Below are 23,424 nucleotides of genomic sequence, written 5' to 3'. Positions count from 1 at the left end.
CTCACTATCATCTAAACTCCAGCTGCGAGGAAGATCAGAGCAGAAACATTTAACAGTCATAAAACATATTTATTAAGATGAAAGCATCACAGTAAACCGTGGAGATGATTCCCATAATGCACCAGTATTCACCGCAGAGTCCGGTCAACAATCTTCTGGGTGTTTATGATACCGTCAGATCCAACTCTTCATCAGCAGCAAATTCACTCCAGGAAATCTCATTCACCTGAAAGACAGAGATAATAAATGTCAAATATTTGACTGAACTGTGATACTCATAGATCTGTGTTCATGTTCTCAATGAGAGGAAGAGACATCTTTACATGTAGAACACAAACACACCCTTTACTATTACTTTTTATGACATATTATACTTTAACTTCTAGTTCTTCTAGTGGTGAGCTTGATATTCCGCACTACTAAAAACAGTGATGAACATTATATCCTGCACACAGGTGAGCTCACCTGGAGGACTCCTCCCATCTGCTCCGGTAGGAACTCATCTGAGGTCTGCTTGAGCTCCACCATCACTTTACCGTTACCTACAGAGCCAACAGGTCTGAGATCAGCTCAACACCAACAGTACTACTAGTAGTAATAGTTTAAGTATCCATGCCTAGTCCTACGAGTGTCTATTCCTAGTCCTACGAGTAGCCATGCCCAGTCCTACGAGTGTCTATTCCTAGTCCTACGAGTATCCATGCCTAGTCCTACGAGTATCTATTCCTAGTCGTACGAGTATCCATGCCTAGTCGTACGAGTGTCTATGCCTCGTCCTACGAGTATCCATGCCTAGTCCTACGAGTAGCTATTCCTAGTACTACGAGTGTCTATGCCTCGTCCTACGAGTATCCATGCCTAGTCCTACGAGTATCTATGCCTAGTCCTACGAGTATCCATGCCTAGTCCTACGAGTATCCATGCCCAGTCCTACGAGTATCCATGCCCCGTCCTACGAGTGTCTATTCCTAGTCCTACGAGTGTCTATTCCTAGTCCTACGAGTATCCATGCCTAGTCCTACGAGTATCCATGCCTAGTCCTACGAGTATCCATGCCTAGTCCTACGAGTATCCATGCCTAGTCCTACGAGTATCCATGCCTCGTCCTACGAGTGTCTATTCCTAGTCCTACGAGTATCCATGCCTAGTCGTACGAGTGTCTATGCCTCGTCCTACGAGTATCCATGCCTTGTTCTACGAGTATCTATTCCTAGTACTACGAGTGTCTATGCCTCGTCCTACGAGTATCCATGCCTAGTCCTACGAGTATCTATTCCTAGTACTACGAGTATCCATGCCTAGTCCTACGAGTATCCATGCCTAGTCCTACGAGTGTCTATTCCTAGTCGTACGAGTATCTATTCCTAGTCCTACGAGTGTCCATACCTAGTCGTACGAGTATCTATTCCTAGTCCTACGAGTGTCCATACCTAGTCCTACGAGTGTCTATTCCTAGTCCTACGAGTATCCATGCCTCGTCCTACGAGTGTCTATTCCTAGTCCTACGAGTATCTATTCCTAGTCCTACGAGTGTCTATTCCTAGTCCTACGAGTATCCATGCCTAGTCCTACGAGTGTCTATTCCTAGTCCTACGAGTATCTATTCCTAGTCCTACGAGTATCTATTCCTAGGCCTACGAGTATCTATTCCTAGTCGTACGAGTATCCATGCCCAGTCCTACGCGTATCTATTCCTAGGCCTACGAGTATCTATTCCTAGTCGTACGAGTATCCATGCCCAGTCCTACGAGTATCTATTCCTAGTCCTACGAGTGTCCATGCCTAGTCCTGCGAGTATCCATGCCTAGTCCTGCGAGTATCCATGCCTAGTCCTACGAGTGTCTATTCCTAGTCCTACGAGTATCCATGCCTAGTACTACGAGTGTCTATTCCTAGTCGTACGAGTATCCATGCCTAGTCCTACGAGTGTCTATTCCTAGTCCTACGAGTATCCATGCCTAGTCCTACGAGTGTCTATTCCTAGTCGTACGAGTATCTATTCCTAGTCGTACGAGTATCTATTCCTAGTCGTACGAGTATCTATTCCTAGTCGTACGAGTGTCTATTCCTAGTCGTACGAGTATCTATTCCTAGTCGTACGAGTATCCATGCCTAGTCGTACGAGTATCCATGCCTAGTCCTACGAGTGTCCATGCCTAGTCCTACGAGTATCTATTCCTAGTCCTACGAGTATCTATTCCTAGTCGTACGAGTATCTATTCCTAGTCGTACGAGTATCTATTCCTAGTCGTACGAGTATCTATTCCTAGTCGTATGAGTATCTATTCCTAGTCCTACGAGTATCTATTCCTAGTCGTACGAGTATCCATGCCCAGTCCTACGAGTGTCTATTCCTAGTCCTACGAGTATCCATGCCTAGTCCTACGAGTGTCTATTCCTAGTCCTACGAGTATCCATGCCTTGTTCTACGAGTGTCTATTCCTAGTCGTACGAGTGTCCATGCCTAGTCCTACGAGTGTCTATTCCTAGTCGTACGAGTATCTATTCCTAGTCCTACGAGTGTCCATGCCTAGTCCTACGAGTGTCTATTCCTAGTCGTACGAGTGTCCATGCCTAGTCCTACGAGTGTCTATTCCTAGTCGTACGAGTGTCTATTCCTAGTCGTACGAGTGTCTATTCCTAGTCGTACGAGTGTCCATGCCTAGTCGTACGAGTGTCTATTCCTAGTCGTACGAGTGTCTATACCTAGTCGTACAAGTATCTATTCCTAGTCGTACGAGTATCTATTCCTAGGTCTACGAATATCTATTCCTAGTCCTACGAGTATCTATTCCTAGTAGTACGAGTATTTATACCTAGTAGTATGAGTAGTACTGTAGTGAAGGCCTGGACCAGAGCTTTCTCTCTGACCATCTTCTGTAGTCGGCAACGTTTCTGTAGCAGAACATCTGGACCTGCAGAGACAATAAAGACGTGTCTGTATTGAAGCCGTCCTCAGCTGAGCAGGTCAAGCCCTACACCCCCGCCCGACCTCTTGGCTCTGCTGCCTCGGGGCGATCGGTTCCCCCGTCGCTCAGAGGTCCCTGCGGCCGATCGACCCGGTCACGGCTGTTTCCTGTCCTGACCCCTCAGTGGTGGAATGAACTCCCCACTGACGTCAGGACAGCAGAGTCACTGCCCATCTTTCATCAGGCTGAAGACTCACCTCTTCAAGAACTTGTGTTCAAACTAGTTTGTTACACTTATTGTGTTCATACTAGTTTGTTGCACTTATTGTGTTCATACTAGTTTGTTGCACTTATTGTGTTCGTACTAGTTTGTTTCTGTACGTTGGCTCTGGTTCTTAGATGCTTGTTTAAAGGAGATACACTCATGACTTCTGGTGACTAGTAGTTCTCTTGAATTCCGATGTTGAACACACTTATTGAAAGTCTCTCTGGACGAAAGCGTCTGCTGAATGACTGTAATGTAATGTGAAGCCAGCCTCACCTGAGCAGGTGAAGCTGTCCTCCACCACTGCTGCTGCTCTGGTCGTCTGTCCGTGATGAGGAAAGGAGAGCTGCAGCAGACAGCCAAACTTCAGCCTCTTCCATCTTCCTCCACCATCATCATCCTCTTCTCCTCTTTCTTTTTCTTCTTCGTTGGTGAGCTCCTTCAGCTGAGGGACAGACAGGAAGTCAGCTGCATGTGAATCTAAAGGTGTGTGTGTGTGGCCCAATCCCAATGCCCCCCTCACGGACTTTGAGGCGCGCTCCCAAGAAGTCCTTGAGGGTTTAGTTCTGTCTGTCACATCATCGAGTGTTTGAGGCTCTGGCAGACATCAGAGTCCTTAATGAACCCTTTTTGTAAGTCAGCATGGTGCTGACTTACAGAAAGGGAATTACCCACAAATCATTGCAATGTGACGTTAAACATGGTGTAACCAGTGGACGCAAACAAAAGGTAAAGAAAGAGGACGGCTCAGTGTGTTCAGCCTGGAGTATTACATGTACTCAGGAATATTAAGGGTTAAAGATGGAACATTAAAACATGAAATCAGAGAATAATGATTTGTTCATCAAATATTTGATTTTGTCATTGAAGCTGTTTTGACAAAAACAAGTAAATAGATGATCTGAAGTTACCTCTCATCCTGTGAGGAAAGAGCCTGAAGACGTTCACATCAGGGAGTACAAAGTCTACAATAAATACACACAGTATACATCTTATGTTTTGTTGTTTTCATGGTGACGTGATATGTCCCGTTCATATTCACAGCCTCTTCCACTCACCAGGTAACCTCAGTGAGTCCTTGAGGGTTCAGGGTTTGAGGGTTTAGGGGGGGACATTGGGACTGGGCCGTAGTGGGTTGTCTCACCGTGATGATGTCAGAGGTCCAGCCGTTGAATCCCAAGCAGTGATCGGCCAGTTCCAGGCAGCGGGCGTGGCTCAGAGGTCTGCTGCTGTCAGACAGGAAGTGAGGAGTCTGTTTGGAGCTCAGTCTCACCTGAGACACACAGACAAGTGACAGGCTGGTGTTGGACCACAGTTAATGAAAGCAAAAGGCCGTAAAACGACATCCTGTTACCACGTAACACCATCATCACTTCCTGTTGCACCGTGCAACTTCACAATAAAAGCACATTTAACAGGAAACAAACACTCTGATGAACTTCTATTCTGAAGTACTCTGTATATAAAACATGCATCATCAAAGTTTTAAAACCCAGAATGAACCGTTTCACCTGTTCATGTGGATCAACTGTCCTGAAGAAGACCATGAAGTACCTTGAGTGGAGAGTTCTGGAACAGCTTCCGTCCGTCAGTCTGCCGTAGTGCCTTTGAGGCCTGAGCAGCGGAGTAGAACTTGATGAGGGCGTAGAACCCCGGCGGGTTGGGAGCAGAGTTGGGACTCACCTTGAGCAGGTAGAGAGGACCGAAGGACGAGAAGACGTCGAGCAACCGGACCTGAAGGACCAACACACAGAGGGACCACCTGTGGGTTCAGGTGGACTCACGCAGACCTGAACCCACAGGTGGACTCACGCAGACCTGAACCCCCCAGGTGGACTCACGTAGACCTGATCCTGGGTGTGATACGGCTGGATGTCCCACACGAACAGGGTCTTGTTGTTCTCGATCGGGACTTTGAACTCCAGGACGTCGACCTCCATCACACCTGCAGACCAGAGACAGCCTACAGGTGAGCACCTCAAACCAAACCTCCAGAAATCTGCAGTTTCTGCTCTCAGCACATGTAATAACATGTCATGTGGAACCGGAGGAACCTTTCGGATCAGAAGTGATCTGATTTTAAAAATGTATTTTGTAAAAAAACGACGAAAGAAACGAATGAATGTTAAAACTCCTTCATAACGAATCAGCGCCGCAGCGTTGACGTCTCTACTTTACTATTATTACGTATTGACTCGTGTCCGTTAACCGTCGGCTCTTTAGATTAGATTGGATTAGAAAACTGTATTAATCCCCAGTGGGGAAACTCTTTTAGTCTCCGGTTATCTTTTTTAAAAACTCTGTAAAGTTTATTTTACTCACATTCTTCTTCTTCTTCGCCGAACAAACTGTTTGCCGCGCTTCCGGGGGAGGGGGCGGGCCCTTCCGCTGTAACCAATGAGGATGCAGACGGAAGTGACGACGTGTCCGTCAGGCAAAGGTTTCCTCACCGGAAACTCATTCATCACGAATTTAACTTCGTATTATGAACTTCTTTTTATCTTTTTTTAAAATCAGATTCTTTTGTGTGATTGATCTCTTGATCGAGTCATGAATCAATTGATGACGTGTATCTGTATCCGTGTATTTTTTTGTCGCTCCTTTGATCTTCAGCCACATTCTGTGCATCGACAATCAGACACTCCTAATGACGTCATCACTGCGTTGCCTCACCGTTTCCTCGACGACCGGAAAGTGAAAACGAGGCTGACGTCATCTGCCGGTCAAAAACCATCAAAACTCCAGAGAAACCGGAAACAGATGAGATGCCTCTTTCAACACAAAAGCACGCTATTAACGTGGAGACAATCTCTCTGATGTTGGTCTTCATCACGTTCAAATATTAATAAATCACACTCTTCTCTTTTTCTTCTTCTCCCCTCAGACTCCTCGAGCTCTGATACTTTACTGCTAAAGAAAAGATGTGTGCGTTTATTTTGAAAAGTCTATCTGTGGCTTCCTGTGACGTATTCAATCTGAGGCCGCTGGTTTGGAAAATGAAAGTAAATATATAAAAAACATTCCCAACGGAAACAACTACACAATTAATAACAATGACCGAATTCATCTTCAAAGTATTTTATACAATATTATAAACTAAAATGTATAATATAAAATTATAATCTATAATTAAAATTTAAATATCTGACGTTTGTTTTTCATTTTTAAAGAGTGATTCTGATAAATATTTTAATTTACTGACAACAGTTGAACATACATTAATTAAATCGAAATATAATGAATGGATTTAATATTGCTGCAGTAGTATTTATATACATCTAGTATTTATATACATATGTATATCTATATACATATATTGTGTATTATATATATATATATTGTGTATTATATATATATATATATATATATATATATATATATATATATATATATATATATATATATATATATATATATATATTTTGTTTCTACACAGTGTTTGTGTTGAAAAGTGAAAGACAAAAAGTGAAAGACAAAAAGTCCAGTTTTCACTTTTCTCTTTCCTGTCTGGAATAAAAGTCTCAGATCAGCAGCATGTTGGAGACACAACCAGGATCAGCCTGCAGCCTCCATCTTCACCATATTCATCATCTTCATCACCGTCATCATGACCAGCTGGACCCACCTGATCCTCGTCCTCCTCTGCAGCGCCGTGACCCCCGTCCTGGGCTGTGATTGGCTCAGACACTATGGTCACCTAAGCAACATCTCTCTGACTCTGGTCCAAGTCATGGTGAGTACATCAGCACGATTCGGGGTTAGTCCAGGTCCAGCAGTCTAGTGGTCCTGTAGTCTAGTGGTCCAGTGGTCCTGTAGTTCTGTAGTCCAGTGGTCAAGTAGTCTCGTGGTCCAGTAGTCTAGTGGTCTAGTAGTCTAGTGGTCCAGTGGTCCTGTAGTCCTATAGTTCTCTAGTCTAGTGGTCTAGTTGCCTAGTAGTCTTATAGTTCTCTAGTCTAGTGGTCCAGTAGTCCTATAGTTCTCTAGTCTAGTGGTCCAGTGGTCTAGTAGTCTATTAGTCCTATAGTTCTCTAGTCTAGTGGTCCTGTAGTCCTATAGTTCTCTCGTCTTGTGGTCCTGTAGTTCTGTGGTCTAGTGGTCCTGTAGTCTAGTAGTCCTGTAGTCTAGTGGTCCAGTGGTCCTGTAGTTCTGTAGTCCAGTGGTCAAGTAGTCTCGTGGTCCAGTAGTCTAGTGGTCTAGTAGTCTAGTGGTCCAGTGGTCCTGTAGTCCTATAGTTCTCTAGTCTAGTGGTCTAGTTGCCTAGTAGTCTTATAGTTCTCTAGTCTAGTGGTCCAGTAGTCCTATAGTTCTCTAGTCTAGTGGTCCAGTGGTCTAGTAGTCTATTAGTCCTATAGTTCTCTAGTCTAGTGGTCCTGTAGTCCTATAGTTCTCTCGTCTTGTGGTCCAGTGGTCTAGTAGTCTAGCAGTCCTATAGTTCTCTAGTCTAGTGGTCCTGTAGTTCTGTGGTCTAGTGGTCCTGTAGTCTAGTAGTCCTCTAGTCTAGTGGTCCAGTGGTCTAGTAGTCTAGTAGTCCTATAGTTCTCTAGTCTAGTGGTCCAGTGGTTCTGTAGTCCTATAGTCTAGTGGTCCTGTAGTCCTGTAGTCTAGTTGTCCTCTAGTCTAGTGGTCCTGTAGTTCTCTAGTCTAGTGGTCCAGTGGTCCTGTCGTCTAGTAGTCCAGTGGTCATGTAGTAGTGGTCCAGTGGTCCTGTAGTCCAGTGGTCCAGTGGTCCTGTAGTCTAGTGGTCCTGTAGTTCTGTAGTCTAGTGGTCTAGTGGTCCAGGATACTTTTAAAATCTAGCTTTCTTACTGGTTTCTCCAAATTAGCCAAACCCAAATTTAGAGGTTAAAGTTTATAGAGACAAAATGTTTATAAAGTTTATAAAGTCAGGCGAACAGAAAAAAGAAATTTTCAGAATAAAAGTTGGAGTAAAAAAACAAAACAATTTGTTATAAAAACTGTGAACTGTCCCTTTAAATCTACTTTTGACTCGTTAGTAACAGTTAGTGGACGTAAACAAGTTTAACATCTTAGAGAAAATACTAAATATTATACACAATATGTGTTTTTACATTAACAATTAACTACTGACTTGGATGGAAATGTATTAAAATATTTAGTAAAGAATGTCCATTTATGATGAAGTGAAACGATGTGAAATGAAGTGAAATGATGTGAAACGATGTGAAATGAAGTGAAATGAAGTGAAATGTAATCTTTGTGTTTCAGGGCGGTCAGCTGACAGACCAGGAGAGTCCAGTTCCCTTTCCTTACAGACTCTATGAACGCATCAGGAAGGATGAGGTAATCAATCAATCAATCAATCAATCAATCAATAACAATTTCATCTAAACTGCCACTTGCCCTTGTTTCAGACTTCAGTACGAGTGACTACACTTTAATTCATAATTCTCATGTTAATGCCGACAATTTCTTCGTAAAATGTACACACAAACAAAGATTTATGTTGCTGACATCAGCTCTGTCAGCCAATCAGAGAGCTAGAATCCTCACACCTGTCTGTCTCTCTCCAGGTAGAGTCTCAGCTGGTTTTCATCAGAGACAGTCTGGAGCTGATTGCTGGTCTCTATCGCCATGACAACCGCTCCTCCGTTGCCTGGGATACGGACAAGACGGAGCGCTTCCTGATGACCATCGACAGGCAGACAGACGGCCTGAAGAGCTGTGTGAGTGGAGAGACACTTCAACTCCTTTCAGCTCTTCAACTAATACCTAAAGTACCTCCAGAGCACTTGAGTAGACACTTCAACCTTTTTACTGTTGAGGTTCACACTTCAACTGACATAAGCCAGTCAACTGCTGTCACTTCAACTGACACTTCAACTGACACTTCAACTCCTTTCAGTGCAGACACTTCTGACTGTTCAACTTCTTTGAGAACCGACAACTTTTAAACCTGAAGTTAACTGAACTGTGTTTTTGTCTTCAGGTGTCGACTCACAGCCGAAAAAACATGAGCCGACAGAGAAGATACTACCGGAGACTGGAAAAGAGTACTCTGTACCGCACTGTGAGTACAAGTACTGCTGTTGTACTAACTGTAGCAATGTTTGGCTGGGTACTAGTACTGACTGTAGTTCTGTGTACAACTACTAGTACTGACTGTAGCACTCTGTGTACAGTGTGGTATAAGTAGTAGTACTGACTATAGTACTCTGTGTACAGGGTGGTAGTCCTGAGTCCTGGGAGCTGATCAGAAAGGAGACTAAACTGCACCTGGAGCAGTTGGACTTGCTTGCGGCCTTCATGGTGGATTCATCTGCTGCCAGCAGGAGGCGCTCTACTGAGACTCGACACTGACTTCTATTCTGTTTCTGTTTGTCTTCTACTGTTCTATTTATTTATCTATATTTATGTTTATATTTATGAGCAAACTATTTATTTTGTGTTTACAGACTGAGTCTGACTTTTTACTTGAAAACATTTTTGATAACTGACAATAAAGATATTTTACACCTTTGAAGTATTTTATGTTTTGTTTGCAATACAGTAAAATGTGTCAAAGGTTTGGTGATGATGATGATGATGTGATGACCTCATCAGGTTTAACTGTGACCCAACATACATTTACGTTCTCCTTACTGGGCGGCTGTGGCTCAAGATGTAGAGCGGGTCGTCCTGTGAAGATCCCTGGTCTCCTAGTAAGTGTCCTTGATCGAACCCTAACTGCTCCTAACAACAATGCTTTGGATGGGTTGCCCTCCGGATCTAGTCAGGAGGGCAACGTGGAGGCGGGGCAGATGAAAGGATCTAGTCAGGAGGGCGACCAGGAGGCGGGGCCGATGAACGGATCTAGTCAGGAGGGCGACCAGGAGGCGGGGCCGATGAACGGATCTAGTCAGGAGGGCGACCAGGAGGTGGGGCCGATGAAAGGATCTAGTCAGGAGGGCGACCAGGAGGCGGGGCCAATGAAAGGATCGAGTCAGGAGGGCGACCTGGAGGGGGGCCGATGAACGGATCTAGTCAGGAGGGCGACCAGGAGGCGGGGCCAATGAAAGGATCGAGTCAGGAGGGCGACCTGGAGGGGGGCAGATGAACTGATCTAGTCAGGAGGGCGACCTAGAGGGGGGGCCGATGAACGGATCTAGTCAGGAGGGCGACCAGGAGGCGGGGCCGATGAACTGATCTAGTCAGGAGGGCGACCAGGAGGCGGGGCTGATGAAGGGATCTAGTCAGGAGGGCGACCAGAAGGCGGGGCCGACGAAAGGATCTAGTCAGGAGGGCGACCAGGAGGCGGGGCCGATGAAAGGATCTAGTCAGGAGGGCGACCTGGAGGGGGGCAGATGAACTGATCTAGTCAGGAGGGCGACCTGGAGGGGGGGCCCGATGAACGGATCTAGTCAGGAGGGCGACCAGGAGGCGGGGCTGATGAAGGGATCGAGTCAGGAGGGCGACCAGGAAGCGGGGCCGATGAAGGGATCTAGTCAGGAGGGCGACCAGAAGGCGGGGCCGACGAAAGGATCTAGTCAGGAGGGCGACCAGGAGGCGGGGCCGATGAACGGATCTAGTCAGGAGGGCGACCAGGAGGCGGGGCCGATGAAAGGATCGAGTCAGGAGGGCGACCTGGAGGGGGGCCGATGAACTGATCTAGTCAGGAGGGCGACCTGGAGGGGGGCCGATGAACGGATCTCGTCAGGAGGGCGACCAGGAGGTGGGGCCGATGAAAGGATCTAGTCAGGAGGGCGACCAGGAGGCGGGGCCGATGAAAGGATCTAGTCAGGAGGGCGACCTGGAGGGGGAGCCAATGAACGGTTCTCGTCAGTAGGGCTACCAGGAGGTGGGGCCGATGAACGGATCTAGTCAGGAGGGCGACCAGGAGGTGGGGCCGATGAAAGGATCTAGTCAGGAGGGCGACCAGGAGGCGGGGCCGATGAAAGGATCTAGTCAGGAGGGCGACCTGGAGGGGGGGCCAATGAACGGATCTAGTCAGGAGGGCGACCTGGAGGGGGGGCCAATGAACGGATCTAGTCAGGAGGGCGACCTGTGTGGAGTTCACAGGATGAGAGGCGTTGTCCAGAATCTTGTCCAAATTAGTTTCCTCAGCATCCTCCTCTCTGACATCTCCAGTTCCCATATTGGGCGATACAAATAAAATTAAGTCGGAGAAGAAAAGACCCAGCATGACACAGGAAGACCCAGTAGGACCCAGTTGGACCCTCGAAGACTCAGTAGGACCAAGTTGGACCAGTAAGACCCAGTAAGACCCAGTAGGACACAGTTGGACCCTCGAAGACCCAGTAGGACCCAATTGGACCCAGTAAGACCCAGTAGAACACAGTTGGACCCTCGAAGACCCAGTAGAACCAAGTATGACTCAGTTGGACCCTCGAAGACCCAGTAGGACCAAGTAGGACACAGTAGGACACAGTAGTACTCAGTTGGACCCTCGAAGACCCAGTAGGACCCAGTAAGACCCAGTAGGCCCGACAGCAATAAATTAAATGACGGCCATCAGAAACAAACACTCACCTTTTGTTCGTCGTCATATCAAAGCCTGTCACTGAAAGTAAAACATCGTTTTGATAAAACAGTAATGTCTATATTAAGATGTATTCATGTTTCTCTCTGATGTTTCATTTGAACATGTTTTTATTTGTATTTATTTAGATTTAATTATTCTCTGAACAAACAAAACAGAATTTCACAAATGTATTGATATGTCACATTAATCATTAAACAACATAACTCACATGTTAAATTACTTATTACTGACAGCAATAACTTGTGATTAACACTGAATTGATTATAATAATAATAGATTATTATTGTACAGTTTGAACCATCAGTCTGTAGTTTGTGTCTGTGGCCTGCAGGGGGCAGCAGTTTAAAGGTAAAGTACTTTATTCAGAGTACACAGTATTGTACACTGTATTGTGTATCAGTCCAACATGAGGGCAAAAATATATTTTTGGACTACTTCATACTTCATACTTCTACTTCATACTTCTTCACTACACCTCAGAGGGAATATATTATACTTTTTAATGTACTACATTTAGTTACTTTACAGATTCAGATTATTAATCAATGAATAAATGATGATGTATTATTATTATTAATGATTATATAAAGATATTAAAATGATGAACACATTAATGCATCAATAACTATAGTACAATAACATTATATATATATATATATATATTATTCTGCATAATGAGCATTTGTACTTTTGGTTCTTTAACTATAAAGTGATGTACTTTATTTTGAAGTAAGTTGAGTATTTTACACTGTGGTATGAGTACTTTTACTTTAGAGAGATCTGACTACTTCTTCTTCTGTAAGTTAATATTTGTTTATTGACATTTTAAAAGGTTTTTCTTTCACTGAAACATTTCAGATACAGTTCATAGTTTGTGCTGTCTGTGTTTCTGTGTTTGTCTGTCTGTGTTTCTGTCTGTGTGTTTATGTGTCTGTCTCTACTGTGAGAGTTCTCACTAATAGTAAAATTTGTTATTAGAAATCCTGTTTCTATCGAAATACTCAGGTGTGAACTGGAGGCGGGGCTTCAGTCCTGCTCTGTCCTGCAGGACCTGCTCTGTGATTGGACGTAGTTTCCAGGGAAGAAGCCCCTGTTGCCGTGGAGAAATCCCTCACACCAGCCGTCGTCATGGCGATGAAGCAAGTAGACGACGTCGCCCTCCGTGAGCGACAGGTCGTCGGGTTTGGAGGCCTCGTAGCTGTAGAGCGCCTCCACTGGACACACAGGGGAACTACAGTTATGTATCTGTACATATACCTTTAAGTAGAAGACGTCATGAAACATTAATGTCCACTATTAGGCTCATAACAAGTCTAGCATCAAAGGATGGTGGGACCAACAAGCCAACCAACAGACAGCTAGCTACTTAGCTAGCTTGCTAACTCCACCACGCTTTCATGCAACAAGTTGTCATTTACCTGCCGATAGCAATGGGCTTTGCTACTCTGTGAAGAGAGTGTGTGGATGAAGCTTTAAGCTAGCTACCTTGCTAATTCCAAAATGCTTCACGCTAACGCTACACTAGCCGTGGAAAAAATTTGGCCGACTGGTCAGTTGAGGAGAGCAGGTGGGAGTTTGGGAGATTAGCTAGCGAACTAGCCAATCGTCCTCTCTCTGAAGCTTCCGAGACTAGCTAGCTAACTAGCCAGTTGTGCTCTCTGGAGCTTCGCAGACTAGCTAGCTAACTAGCCAATCGTCCTCTCTCTGAAGCTTCCGAGACTAGCTAGCTAACTAGCCAGTCGTGCTCTCTGGAGCTTTGCAGACTAGCTAGCTAACTAGCCAGTCATCCTCTCTCTGGAGCTTCCGAGACCTGCTAGCTAATTAGCCAGTCATCCTCTCTCTGGAGCTTCCGAGACTAGCTAGCTAACTAGCCAGTTGTCCTATCTGGAGCTTCGGAGACTAGCTAGCTAACTAGCCAGTCGTCCTCTCTAGAACTTTGAAGACTAACTAGCGAACTAGCCAGTCGTCCTCTCTCTGAAGCTTCGGAGACTAGCTAGCTAACTAGCCAGTCGTCCTAGAGCTTTGAAGACTAACTAGCCAGTTGTCCTATCTGGAGCTTCGGAGACTAGCTAGCTAACTAGCCAGTCGTCCTCTCTAGAACTTTGAAGACTAACTAGCGAACTAGCCAGTCGTCCTCTCTCTGAAGCTTCGGAGACTAGCTAGCTAACTAGCCAGTCGTCCTAGAGCTTTGAAGACTAACTAGCCAGTTGTCCTATCTGGAGCTTCGGAGACTAGCTAGCTAACTAGCCAGTCGTCCTCTCTAGAACTTTGAAGACTAACTAGCGAACTAGCCAGTCGTCCTCTCTCTGAAGCTTCGGAGACTAGCTAGCTAACTAGCCAGTCGTCCTAGAGCTTTGAAGACTAACTAGCTAACTAGCCAGTTGTCCTCTCTGGAGCTTTGGACACTAGCAAGCTAACTAGCCAGTCGTCCTCTCTCTGAAGCTTCGGAGACTAGCTAGCTAACTAGCCAGTCGTCCTCTCTAGAGCTTCGGAGACTAACTAGCTAACTAGCCAATCGTCCTCTCTCTGAAGCTTCCGAGACTAGCTAGCTAACTAGCCAGTCGTGCTCTCTGGAGCTTCCGAGACTAGCTAGCCAACTAGCCAGTCATCCTCTCTGGAGGTTCCGACTGATATTATAGGAAACAGATGTGGCAGATCTGTTTTCTACAATATCATTACCTGTAATATACATATATAGTATGTGTGTGTACCTTTCTCAAGGTATTGTTCGGGGGCGGCTGAGTCGTAGTCCACAGGTGGAGGGAGGGGCGGCATAAGGTCATCAAAACCACCCTCATCGTCCAATAGGAGAGGAGGGGGCGTGGCTGGGAGTCATCACTGACAGACAGACAGACAGACAGACAGACAGACAGACAGACAGACAGACAGAATCAGTCAGTGTTAGCTTCAAGAGGGGAGTGATCATCTGTATTCATAGACAATCTATGGATCCTCACACAGAACTAAGGACTGAAAAATCATCTGATCAAATAAAGGCCTGGAACTTTCTCCTTTTCCAGGTCTCCTGGACCGACACAATTTCCTCAACGACGTAAAACCTAAACAGTCCTCAAGGCCCCCCCCCCCCCCCCCCCATAACCATCACGAGGACTTCAGAAAACCTACTCAAGACTCTGTAGAACATCAAGCCTATTGCAACCTCCTAAAGGACCCTTATAACTCAAACAGTGAGTCCTGGATCCCCTGACCTTCTTGGGGACTCATTATGCAAGATGGCGCCGTGCCAGCGGTGTGTTTTAATTTTGAGTCTTTTTTTCACTTTTCTTCTCTGCTTTTGTTCTTTTTCCTGACCGTTTCGTTTGAATTATGGTCAGACAACGGACCGTAACTTTTTCTCAACTTTTCTGTTACTTTTCTTCCTGTTTGTAACGGATAGCCACACACAATGAGTGGGGCCATTGTCTATTCCCGTGATCAGCTGATTGCGCTGAGCAAACCGCGGCTTTTGCCCGGCTCCAGGCCTGAGATCCCGGCGGAGCTAAGGAGAAGGGCTCGGGGCTGCAGGTCGGGCGGTAAGCAGAGGGTGAAGAACGAGGAAGTACAAACCTTCGGTACCGGAAATTATAACGGGGAACGTGAGGTCTTTGGCGAATAAGACGGATGAGCTCGGCGCGCTGGTTAAGACCGAGAGGGACTTCCGTGAGTGCAGCATCATGTGTTTCACGGAGACATGGCTGCACGCAGATTTTCCGGATCACAATGCATCACTTCCCGGCTTCAGGACTGTTCGGGAGGCACAGAGACGTTACACAGAGCGGTAAGAAGAGAGGTGGCGGGATTGCAGTGTATGTGAACGAGAGATGGTGCAATCCTGACCATGTGTGTGTGAAGGAACGCTTCTGTAGCCCGGACATTGAACTGTTGGCCGTGGGGATGCGTCCATATTATTTGCAGAGGGAGTTCACGTCCGCCATTGTTGTGGCTGTGTACGTCCCGCCATCAGCTGACGCCATCCACTCCACTCCACTCCACTCCACTCCAGACAGCTGGAGAGACTCCACCAAGGCAAAGCTGAAGGACCTGATGGCATTAGCCCCAGGGTCCTGAAGACCTGCGCCGTCCAGCTGTCTGATGTCCTGCAACACCTCTTCAACCTGAGCCTGAAGCAGGAGGAAGTCCCGGTGCTGTGGAAGACATCGTGCCTGGTTCCTGTACCAAAGAAGACGACACCATCTGGCCTCAATGACTACCGACCAGTTGCCCTCACATCTCATGTGATGAAGGTGCTGGAGAGGCTGGTCTTGGCCCACCTCCATCCACAGGTGAAATCCTCACTAGACCCTCTGCAATTTGCATATCAGCCTCATGTGGGAGTGGACGACGCCAACATCTACCTGCTGCAACGAGCTCAGTCTCACCTGGATGGAACCGGTGGCTCTGTGAGAATCACTTTCTTTGACTTCTCCAGTGCATTCAACACCATCCAACCAGTGCTGAGTGGGAAGCTGCAGGTGGTGGGGGTTAACGCGTCCACCGTCTCCTGGATCACTGACTACCTCACGGGCAGACCACAGTTTGTCCGACTGGGCCGTGTGCTGTCTGATGCGGTGGTCAGTGATACTGGAGCCCCAGAGGGAACTGTTCTGTCTCCCTTCCTGTTCACCTTGTACACCACTGACTTCCAGTACAACTCAGGGTCATGCATCTGCAGAAGTTCTCTGATGACTCTGCAGTGGTCGGATGTATAAGGGACGGACGGGAGGAGGAGTACAGGGCAGTAGTGGAGGACTTTGTGGAGTGGGCAGGTAGAAATCACCTGCGTCTGAATGTGGCCAAGACCAGAGAGATGGTAGTCGACTTCAGGGGGAAGACGACGGCTCCACAACCGCTGAGAGTTCTGGGAGAGGATGTGGACATGGTGAAGGAGTACAAGTACATGGGTGTCTCCATCGACAGCAGACTGAACTGGAAGACCAACATCAACGCTGTGTACAAGAAGGGGATGAGTCGACTCTTCTTCTTGAGGAAACTTCGATCCTTCAACGTGTGCAGCAGGATGCTGGAGATGTTCTACAGTCTGTTGTGGCCAGTGCACTGTACTTCCGTAGTCTGCTGGGGGAGCAGCATTGGAGCCGGAGACACCAACAGACTGAACAAACTGGTTAAGAAGGCCGGCTCCATCATTGGTTGTAAATAAGACTATCCGGAACAGGTGGTGGAGAGGAGGCCACTGAAGAAACTATCATCCATACTGGATAACCCGGACCACCCTCTCCACCACCTCCTGCAGGGACTGAGGAGCATGTTCTCCAACAGACTGATGCAGCTCCGCTGTCACAAGGACAGATACAGGACAACATTCCTGCCCTCTGCTATATCACTGTATAATAAATCACCTTTGGCCAAATCAAACACAAGACTATAACAGTGCTAACTGTTGTTGTTTGCTGTTGGTGATCCTTGCACTACTGTTTTTTACCTAGCTAGTTAACTTAATAACATTCTATTTTATTGTATATACTGTGCATTTTTTACTTTCTTTAAATTTTATTCAAATTGTATTATATTCTGCTCTGTTATCTTATTGTATTGTATATATTGTGCATCTTTCATCTTTCATATTTTTATGTTTACTCTGTAACTTTGCTTGCTGCTGCTCCAAACAAATTCCCCCCTGGGGATGAATAAAGTATCTATCTATCTATCTATCTATCTGTAGTCCTGACTCCTGTAGTTCTCAGGGACCTCCTAACTTCCTATGGGACTCCTGAAACCTTATTCAGGTCAACTAGAAATCCTCATTCCTGAAACTTGCTCAAGGCCCATACGTAGTGTTGCCCAAATGCCTCCTGCGAACATTTGAAGAGCTGCTTTAACTTTCTCAAAACACTCCTATGAATGATTCTTGGAACACCTCTTACAATATTCGTAGGAACCCAAACATTTCGACAATGGCCTGTAGAACCTCAAGAACGACTGAAACTAATAACAGTTTGTTCAAGAACTCATAGAATCTCATCAAGGACACCTAGAACTGAATTGATGTCCCCTGGTTCTCCTGCAACTTTCCTCAAGCAAGCCTAGTAACCCTAACACCCTCAAGAAGTCCTAGTACCAATGACATCCTCAAGAACTCCTAGTAACGCTAATACCCTCAAGAACTCCTAGTACCAATGACATCCTCAATAACTCATAGTACCCCTAACATCCTCAAGAACTCCTAGTACCAATAACATCCTCAAGAACTCAGAGTACCAATAACATCTTCAATAACTCCTAGTTCTTTATGAATGAATCTTTATCTTTCAGGTGTTTTAATGATGGGCAGTATTTGTTTTTATCTGGGTTTCTATTGGCTGACAGTGACTTCCCTCTGTCGGCTTACGTGATTGGACAGCAGGTAGGAAGAGAGAGCGTGTATAACTGCTGCGGGAGGCAGGGCCAGAGCGAACCCTCAGAGAGAGAGAGCGAGTGGTAGGGGGCGAGTGACGGCGGCGACTCCTCCTGGGTGGAAGGGTCACTGAAGAAGAACACCACAGAAGAAGAAACTGAGAAAAAATGAATGACAGGAAAACACCAGAGGGGGGGGGGAGAGAGAGAGAGAGAGACGAGAGAGAGAGAGAGAGATGAAGAGAGAGAGAGAGAGAGGAGAGAGAGAGAGAGAGAGAGAGAGAGAGAGAGCGAGACAGGTACCCTCTACTTCCTGGTTGGGTGGAGGTGGAGGGGGCGGGGCTGGCAGCTCTGAGGCCTCATTGGGCAGCGGAGGAAAGCAGTCATCATCAGAGGGAGGAGGGGAGATGGAGGGGGGAAGCTGCTCTCTTCCACCACTAAGGAGACAGAAGAGATCTGATGTCATCATGATGTCACACAGTTTGAACAATGATCCGGGCCAAGATTATTTAGAGCCAACACTCCTTAAAATTTAGGTTTTACTGATCGGGTGTGTCTGTTTATCTGAACCAGGTTCATCTGATCTGACTTCATCTGAACTGGGTCTTCTAATCCGGGTTCATCTGATCCAGACTAATTGTCATGGTAACATTCATTGACACGCTGCTTTTGTTTTAGCCTCACCTGTCTCGAGGATGAGGGGCGGAGCCTGTGGAGGAGTGCTGTAATTGGTCGGAGCTCTGAAGGAGGGGGAGGAGGGAGCAAGAGCCACCGTCTCTCCTGACAAATCAGGAGGAGGTGGAGGGGGCGGGGTCGATGTGTCAGCAACCTTGTCCTCCTGAGCTGACATCTCATTCGCCGTAGGAGGAGGAGGCGGGGCTTCGTCGAGCAGCGTGGTGATGGTGTCCCCATCAGGTGAAGCCTGACAGGTGGTGGGGATGGTGGGCGGAGCCACGGGTTTCCCAAAACTAGAGCTGAGAAAGACGTAATAAATAAATATAGAGAAGTTTATAAATGTGTTCAAAGATCTTATCAGACATCAGAAAAGTCTTTTTTCATCACAAGATGTTTGATTTATTTAACTTGATTATTAACTGCAGATCATTTGTAAAACATAAATGTTATATATAATATTTATATAATTAATATTGATGTTAGTGTGACACTAGGCTGAGGCTTTTATTGTGAAAGTAAACCTGAATGCGTTCCTCACTAAGAGGGTTATTACCTGCTGACAGTGGGCGCCACCGGGCACTGCACCCCTTCTGGAGGTTTGGTGGACCTGAAACAAACAAAACGCAGACGCAGACGCACACGCACGCACGCACGTGTTAGAGATGTCTGAGATGAAACAGGAAGTTATCATTAAAATAAACAGTAGAATCACACTGAACCTGGTAGAGCCGCCATGTTTACGGATCGTTCCTGTTCGGTCGGACTGTTTCCCAGAGACCTGATGGGGGGGGGGGGGGGGGGGGGGCAGAGACATGATTGTGTTACTGTGTGTGTATGTGTGTGTGTGTGTGTGTGAGAGAGAGCTTCAATAGAGTCTCTCAGGCTTCAGCAGCTCTAATTAGTCTCTCTAAACATTTTCCCACGCTCTACAAAGACTGCGTGTGTGTGTGTGTCTGTCAGTGTGTGTGTGTGTGTGTGAGAAGAGTTTTTACAAACCTCTTCATGAAAGTCTGAACTGTGTGTTGGCTGAACACCAGCAGCAGTAACATACAAATACAATAGACATTAAAGGGCAGTTTTACATTTACACAACAGTCACACACTGAAGAGATCTTCTTCTTCTCTTCAGATAAAGTTATTAGAAACATATTTACTGTCTTTTTCTCCTCCATCACTTCTTACTCACATATTCAACATGTCTGCAGTGAAATGCTGCGTTTCCCTCCAGTACTGTGATTGTTCAAGTTCTCACTGGATACTGGTTTACTTTACAGCAGTTTGCATCAGTTTGCAACAGTTTGCAATAGTTTACAATTGTTTAAAATACTTTAAAATAGTTTGCACTGGATACTGGTTTACTTTACAGCAGCTTGCAATAGTTTACAATAGTTTGCAGCAGTTTGTGGCAGTTTACAGTAGTTTACTGTGTACAGTGGAGGAGTTTGCAGTGGATAACAATTTACAGCAGTTTGCAGTAATTTACAATAGTTTGAATAGAATAGAATAGAAATGTACTTTATTCATCCCCAAGGGGAAATTTGTCTGTGGCAGCAGCAAAGAGGGTGCAGTAGTTTGCAGTAGTTTGCAGTAGTTTGCAGTCGTTTTAAATAGTTTACAACAGCAGAGTTGAACATCCGAGACTATCGGGAGGAAATAATATGACAGAAAATAAAATCCGGTTGAAGATAAAGTTTGAATGAGGAACTTTTTCTGCAGAGTCACTTCTGTTTCTGTGGTTTTGCTGCAGACACCGATTTCCTGTTAGCATCTCAACACAGAAACTTCACCCAAAAGTAGACTGAACTTCTGCTTTTGTTTTTGGCTTCTCTTCTCTTTAAAATACTGCTGATCACAATAGAACTACTTTAAAATGACCCTCCGAGGAAAGTGAAGTGAAAGAACGCAAAATGTCTGTTACTTTAGTACAGAAGGTCACATTTGAACCAGGAAGTGGATCTAAAGACACACGAAAGAATATGTGTGTGTGTGTGTGCGAGGTACTTTTATGCCGTGGCCGAGGCCGTCCAGCTGCTGGTAGTTGATTGGTCGGCGGCTGTAAGGTGGGCGGGGCTGTGACCCGGCAGGAGGAAGGAGGATCTTGTGGCTTCGTGGGACGCGTCGCACCGCCGTGAAGATGCCGATCTCTCGACGAGAAACTTTCTCTTTGTGCATCTCCACCGTCTGAAGAGAGGAACCGATCAACAACTCATTAATGAAGAAGAATCTGAGGTGAAAAGAACCTACATATAAAACACATTTAATAAAGTCAAAGATCACAGAGGAAGAGATCAAAAGACTCAACGTGGACTCACTTTGGACCTCACATGAATCACTGATGGTGAATGCATTTATTATTATCAATATTTTATTATTATTGTCTGGGATTTAAGAACTGCTGCATAAAGACACCACTGATAAAATACATGAAATAAGAGATTATTTATGGAATATAGTTAGTTTGAGAAACATTTAAAAACAAACAGATGAAGGAATGCAGGACTTTTATAAACACTTTAAATCACTGAAGTGAACACAAAGCAGACGGAAAACAGAGGCTCCATTCATCCATTCACACACACACACACACACACACACACACACACACACACACACACACACACACACACACACACACGATGACCTGGATTGGTATTCTCAACACTTGGTCAGAGCGAACAAACAGAAGGAACCAATCAGATTGAAGGTCATCAGTAACATGCTGCCAGTTGTCGGTTGGGATTCAAACACGTGTTTTCATGGTGACGTTCTACAAACAGTCGGTGTAACGTGGAACCTACACTTCCCACAATGCACCTGGATAGTGTCGTCACCGACAGGTGATGGAGGGCGGGGCTCACCTGACCAATGAGGTTGATGGAGGACTCCATGTGACGGAGCTGATTGGTCTGAGCGTCCAGCAGACTCAGCACGCTACTGGCCAGAGTGGTGATCTGGTAGGCGACGCTGGCCAGTGATTGGGTGGTGAAGTTCTTAGTCTCCTCCAACGCCTTCAGAGAGCCGTCACCTGACTGATACATGGAAACAGAGGGGGGTTAGCTTAGCTTAGCACAAAGACTGGAAACAGGGGTAAACAGCTAGCCAAGCTTAGCACAAAAGATGTGAAAACTGTTAGCCTAGCTTAGCACAAAGACCAGAAACAGGAAAAAACTGTTGTAAGCATGTCGTAGCAGTAATCGGCCACGTTTAGCAGGTTTTCATAGTAGTTTTAGTACTAGTAGCAGTAGTAGTAGTAGTAGTAGTAGTAGTAGTAGCAGTAGTAGTAGCAGTAGTAGCACTATGTCGTTATTATGACAGTACTCAGCCACATTCAGCAAGTTGTCGTAGTAGCAGTAGTAGTAGCAGTAGTACTGGTAGTAGTAGTACTAACCTGTATGTAGTTATTATGACAGTACTCGGCCACATTCAGCAGGTTGTCGTAGTAGTAGTAGTACTAGTAGTACTAACCTGTATGTAGTTATTATGACAGTACTCGGCCACGTTCAGCAGGTTGTCGTAGTAGTAGCAGTAGTACTAGTAGCAGTAGTACTGGTAGTAGTAGTACTAACCTGTATGTAGTTATTATGACAGTACTCGGCTACATTCGGTAGGTGGTCGTAGCAGTAGTAGTAGCAGTAGTACTAGTAGCAGTAGTACTGGTAGTAGTAGTACTAACCTGTATGTAGTTATTATGACAGTACTCGGCCACATTCGGTAGGTGGTCGTAGCAGTAGTAGTAGCAGTAGTACTAGTAGCAGTAGTACTAGTAGCAGTAGTACTAACCTGTATGTAGTTATTGTGACAGTACTCGGCCACGTTCAGCAGGTTGTCGTAGTTTTCCAGCAGAGCTTTTCTGGCGCTCGGTGTTTCCTTCATGATCTTCATCACCTCGTCTTTAGAGTTCTGATCCTTCATCACTGATTCAGAGACAACGTATCTTTTTATCTGAAATCATTTTTACGGTTTACTTTCCTTCTATAAAACATCAATAACACAGAACTGATACGTGTACATTTACTCAAGAGCTGTACTTTCACTTTACTGAGTTTTATGTACTTTATACTTCGACTTCACTACATCTCAGAGAAACGTTGTACTTTTACTGCTTCACAGAATGAGATTTTATTTGTTTTCAAACAGGAGCAGTTTACAAAATATATTTTTAGATTTATATTTTTAACAGTGAAATGCTGCTTTTTCATAGTTTAATATAGAATACCTTTACTGCAATGCTTGAACTCCATTTGACTGATATTTAACTGAATGAAGAACTGTGACGAGTATTCTTTAGAATGCAGTACTGATACTTGATACATGATCTGAATACTTTTGAGAACTGCTGATAAACATTTATCTTGTTTTTAAATCTAATGACAGAAGAAGTTATGAAACTTAAAGAACTCACCAGAAATATTTCAAATAGAATCTGAAGAAGTTCAAGAGTGAAGAACAAGTGATGGTGTCTCTCTCTCTGTCTCTCAGCGTCCTCTTCATGGAAACATCAACCTTCAGCTCAACTTTTCTTCTCTTGAGCAGCGACCTGCAGCCAAAGATCCTCTCTGTTCCTGAAGAGCTCTCACTCCTGAAAACTGAAACCCTCTCATGGACCCATGGACTGCTTTCAAACATCCGGGAAGCTTCTTCAACTCTTTTCACCACCACTGAACCCCGGCCTGTATTTAACACTTAATATTATAATTCTGCAATAGTTCATGTTAATGTCTCGT

General features: G+C 45.4%; 2 protein-coding genes across 3 annotated transcripts; both read right to left on the bottom strand.

Annotated features, from left to right (window-relative positions):
• Positions 1–48: 48 nt before the first annotated feature.
• rdm1 (RAD52 motif containing 1) lies at positions 49–5,572 on the bottom strand. 2 transcript variants are annotated; one of them, XM_079282629.1, is made up of 8 exons: positions 5,497–5,572; positions 5,016–5,119; positions 4,729–4,908; positions 4,319–4,447; positions 3,451–3,619; positions 2,817–2,915; positions 466–542; positions 49–226 (listed from the first exon to the last, which is right to left on the bottom strand). In XM_079282629.1, exons 2-8 carry the CDS (start codon positions 5,112–5,114, stop codon positions 164–166), a joined length of 816 nt encoding a protein of 271 aa, XP_079138755.1. In that variant the 5' UTR covers positions 5,115–5,119; positions 5,497–5,572; the 3' UTR covers positions 49–163. The 2 variants fall into 2 exon arrangements, with proteins under 2 accessions (XP_079138755.1, XP_079138756.1); XM_079282630.1 differs by having other exon boundaries at positions 4,858–4,908.
• Positions 5,573–11,948: 6,376 nt separating this feature from the next.
• On the bottom strand, positions 11,949–23,175 carry abi3a (ABI family, member 3a). The gene is given in 12 exon segments (XM_079281596.1): positions 11,949–12,888; positions 14,386–14,505; positions 18,021–18,155; positions 18,329–18,430; positions 18,433–18,462; positions 18,710–18,999; positions 19,254–19,307; positions 19,420–19,478; positions 20,702–20,881; positions 21,559–21,729; positions 22,481–22,614; positions 23,103–23,175. Coding segments are annotated over 11 exon segments (1,461 nt in total). The 5' UTR covers positions 22,613–22,614; positions 23,103–23,175; the 3' UTR covers positions 11,949–12,700.
• Between the last annotated feature and the right edge of the window lie 249 nt (positions 23,176–23,424).

Source organism: Melanostigma gelatinosum, assembly GCF_949748355.1.
Source record: "Melanostigma gelatinosum genome assembly, chromosome: 13".
Taxonomy (NCBI): Eukaryota; Metazoa; Chordata; class Actinopteri; order Perciformes; family Zoarcidae; genus Melanostigma; species Melanostigma gelatinosum.
Note: the sequence above shows the minus strand (reverse complement) of the source record. Positions and strands in the feature narration are given on the sequence as shown.

Coding starts and splice junctions, on each gene's coding strand:
- rdm1 (XM_079282629.1), bottom strand. CDS start 5,114: ATGGAGGTCGACGTCCTGGAGTTCAAAGTCCCGATCGAGAACAACAAG. Junction 4,448..4,728: donor TCCAGAACTCTCCACTCAAG/GTACTTCATGGT, acceptor TGTGTGTCTCAG/GTGAGACTGAGCTCCAAACA. Junction 227..465: donor AGATGGGAGGAGTCCTCCAG/GTGAGCTCACCT, acceptor TCTGTCTTTCAG/GTGAATGAGATTTCCTGGAG.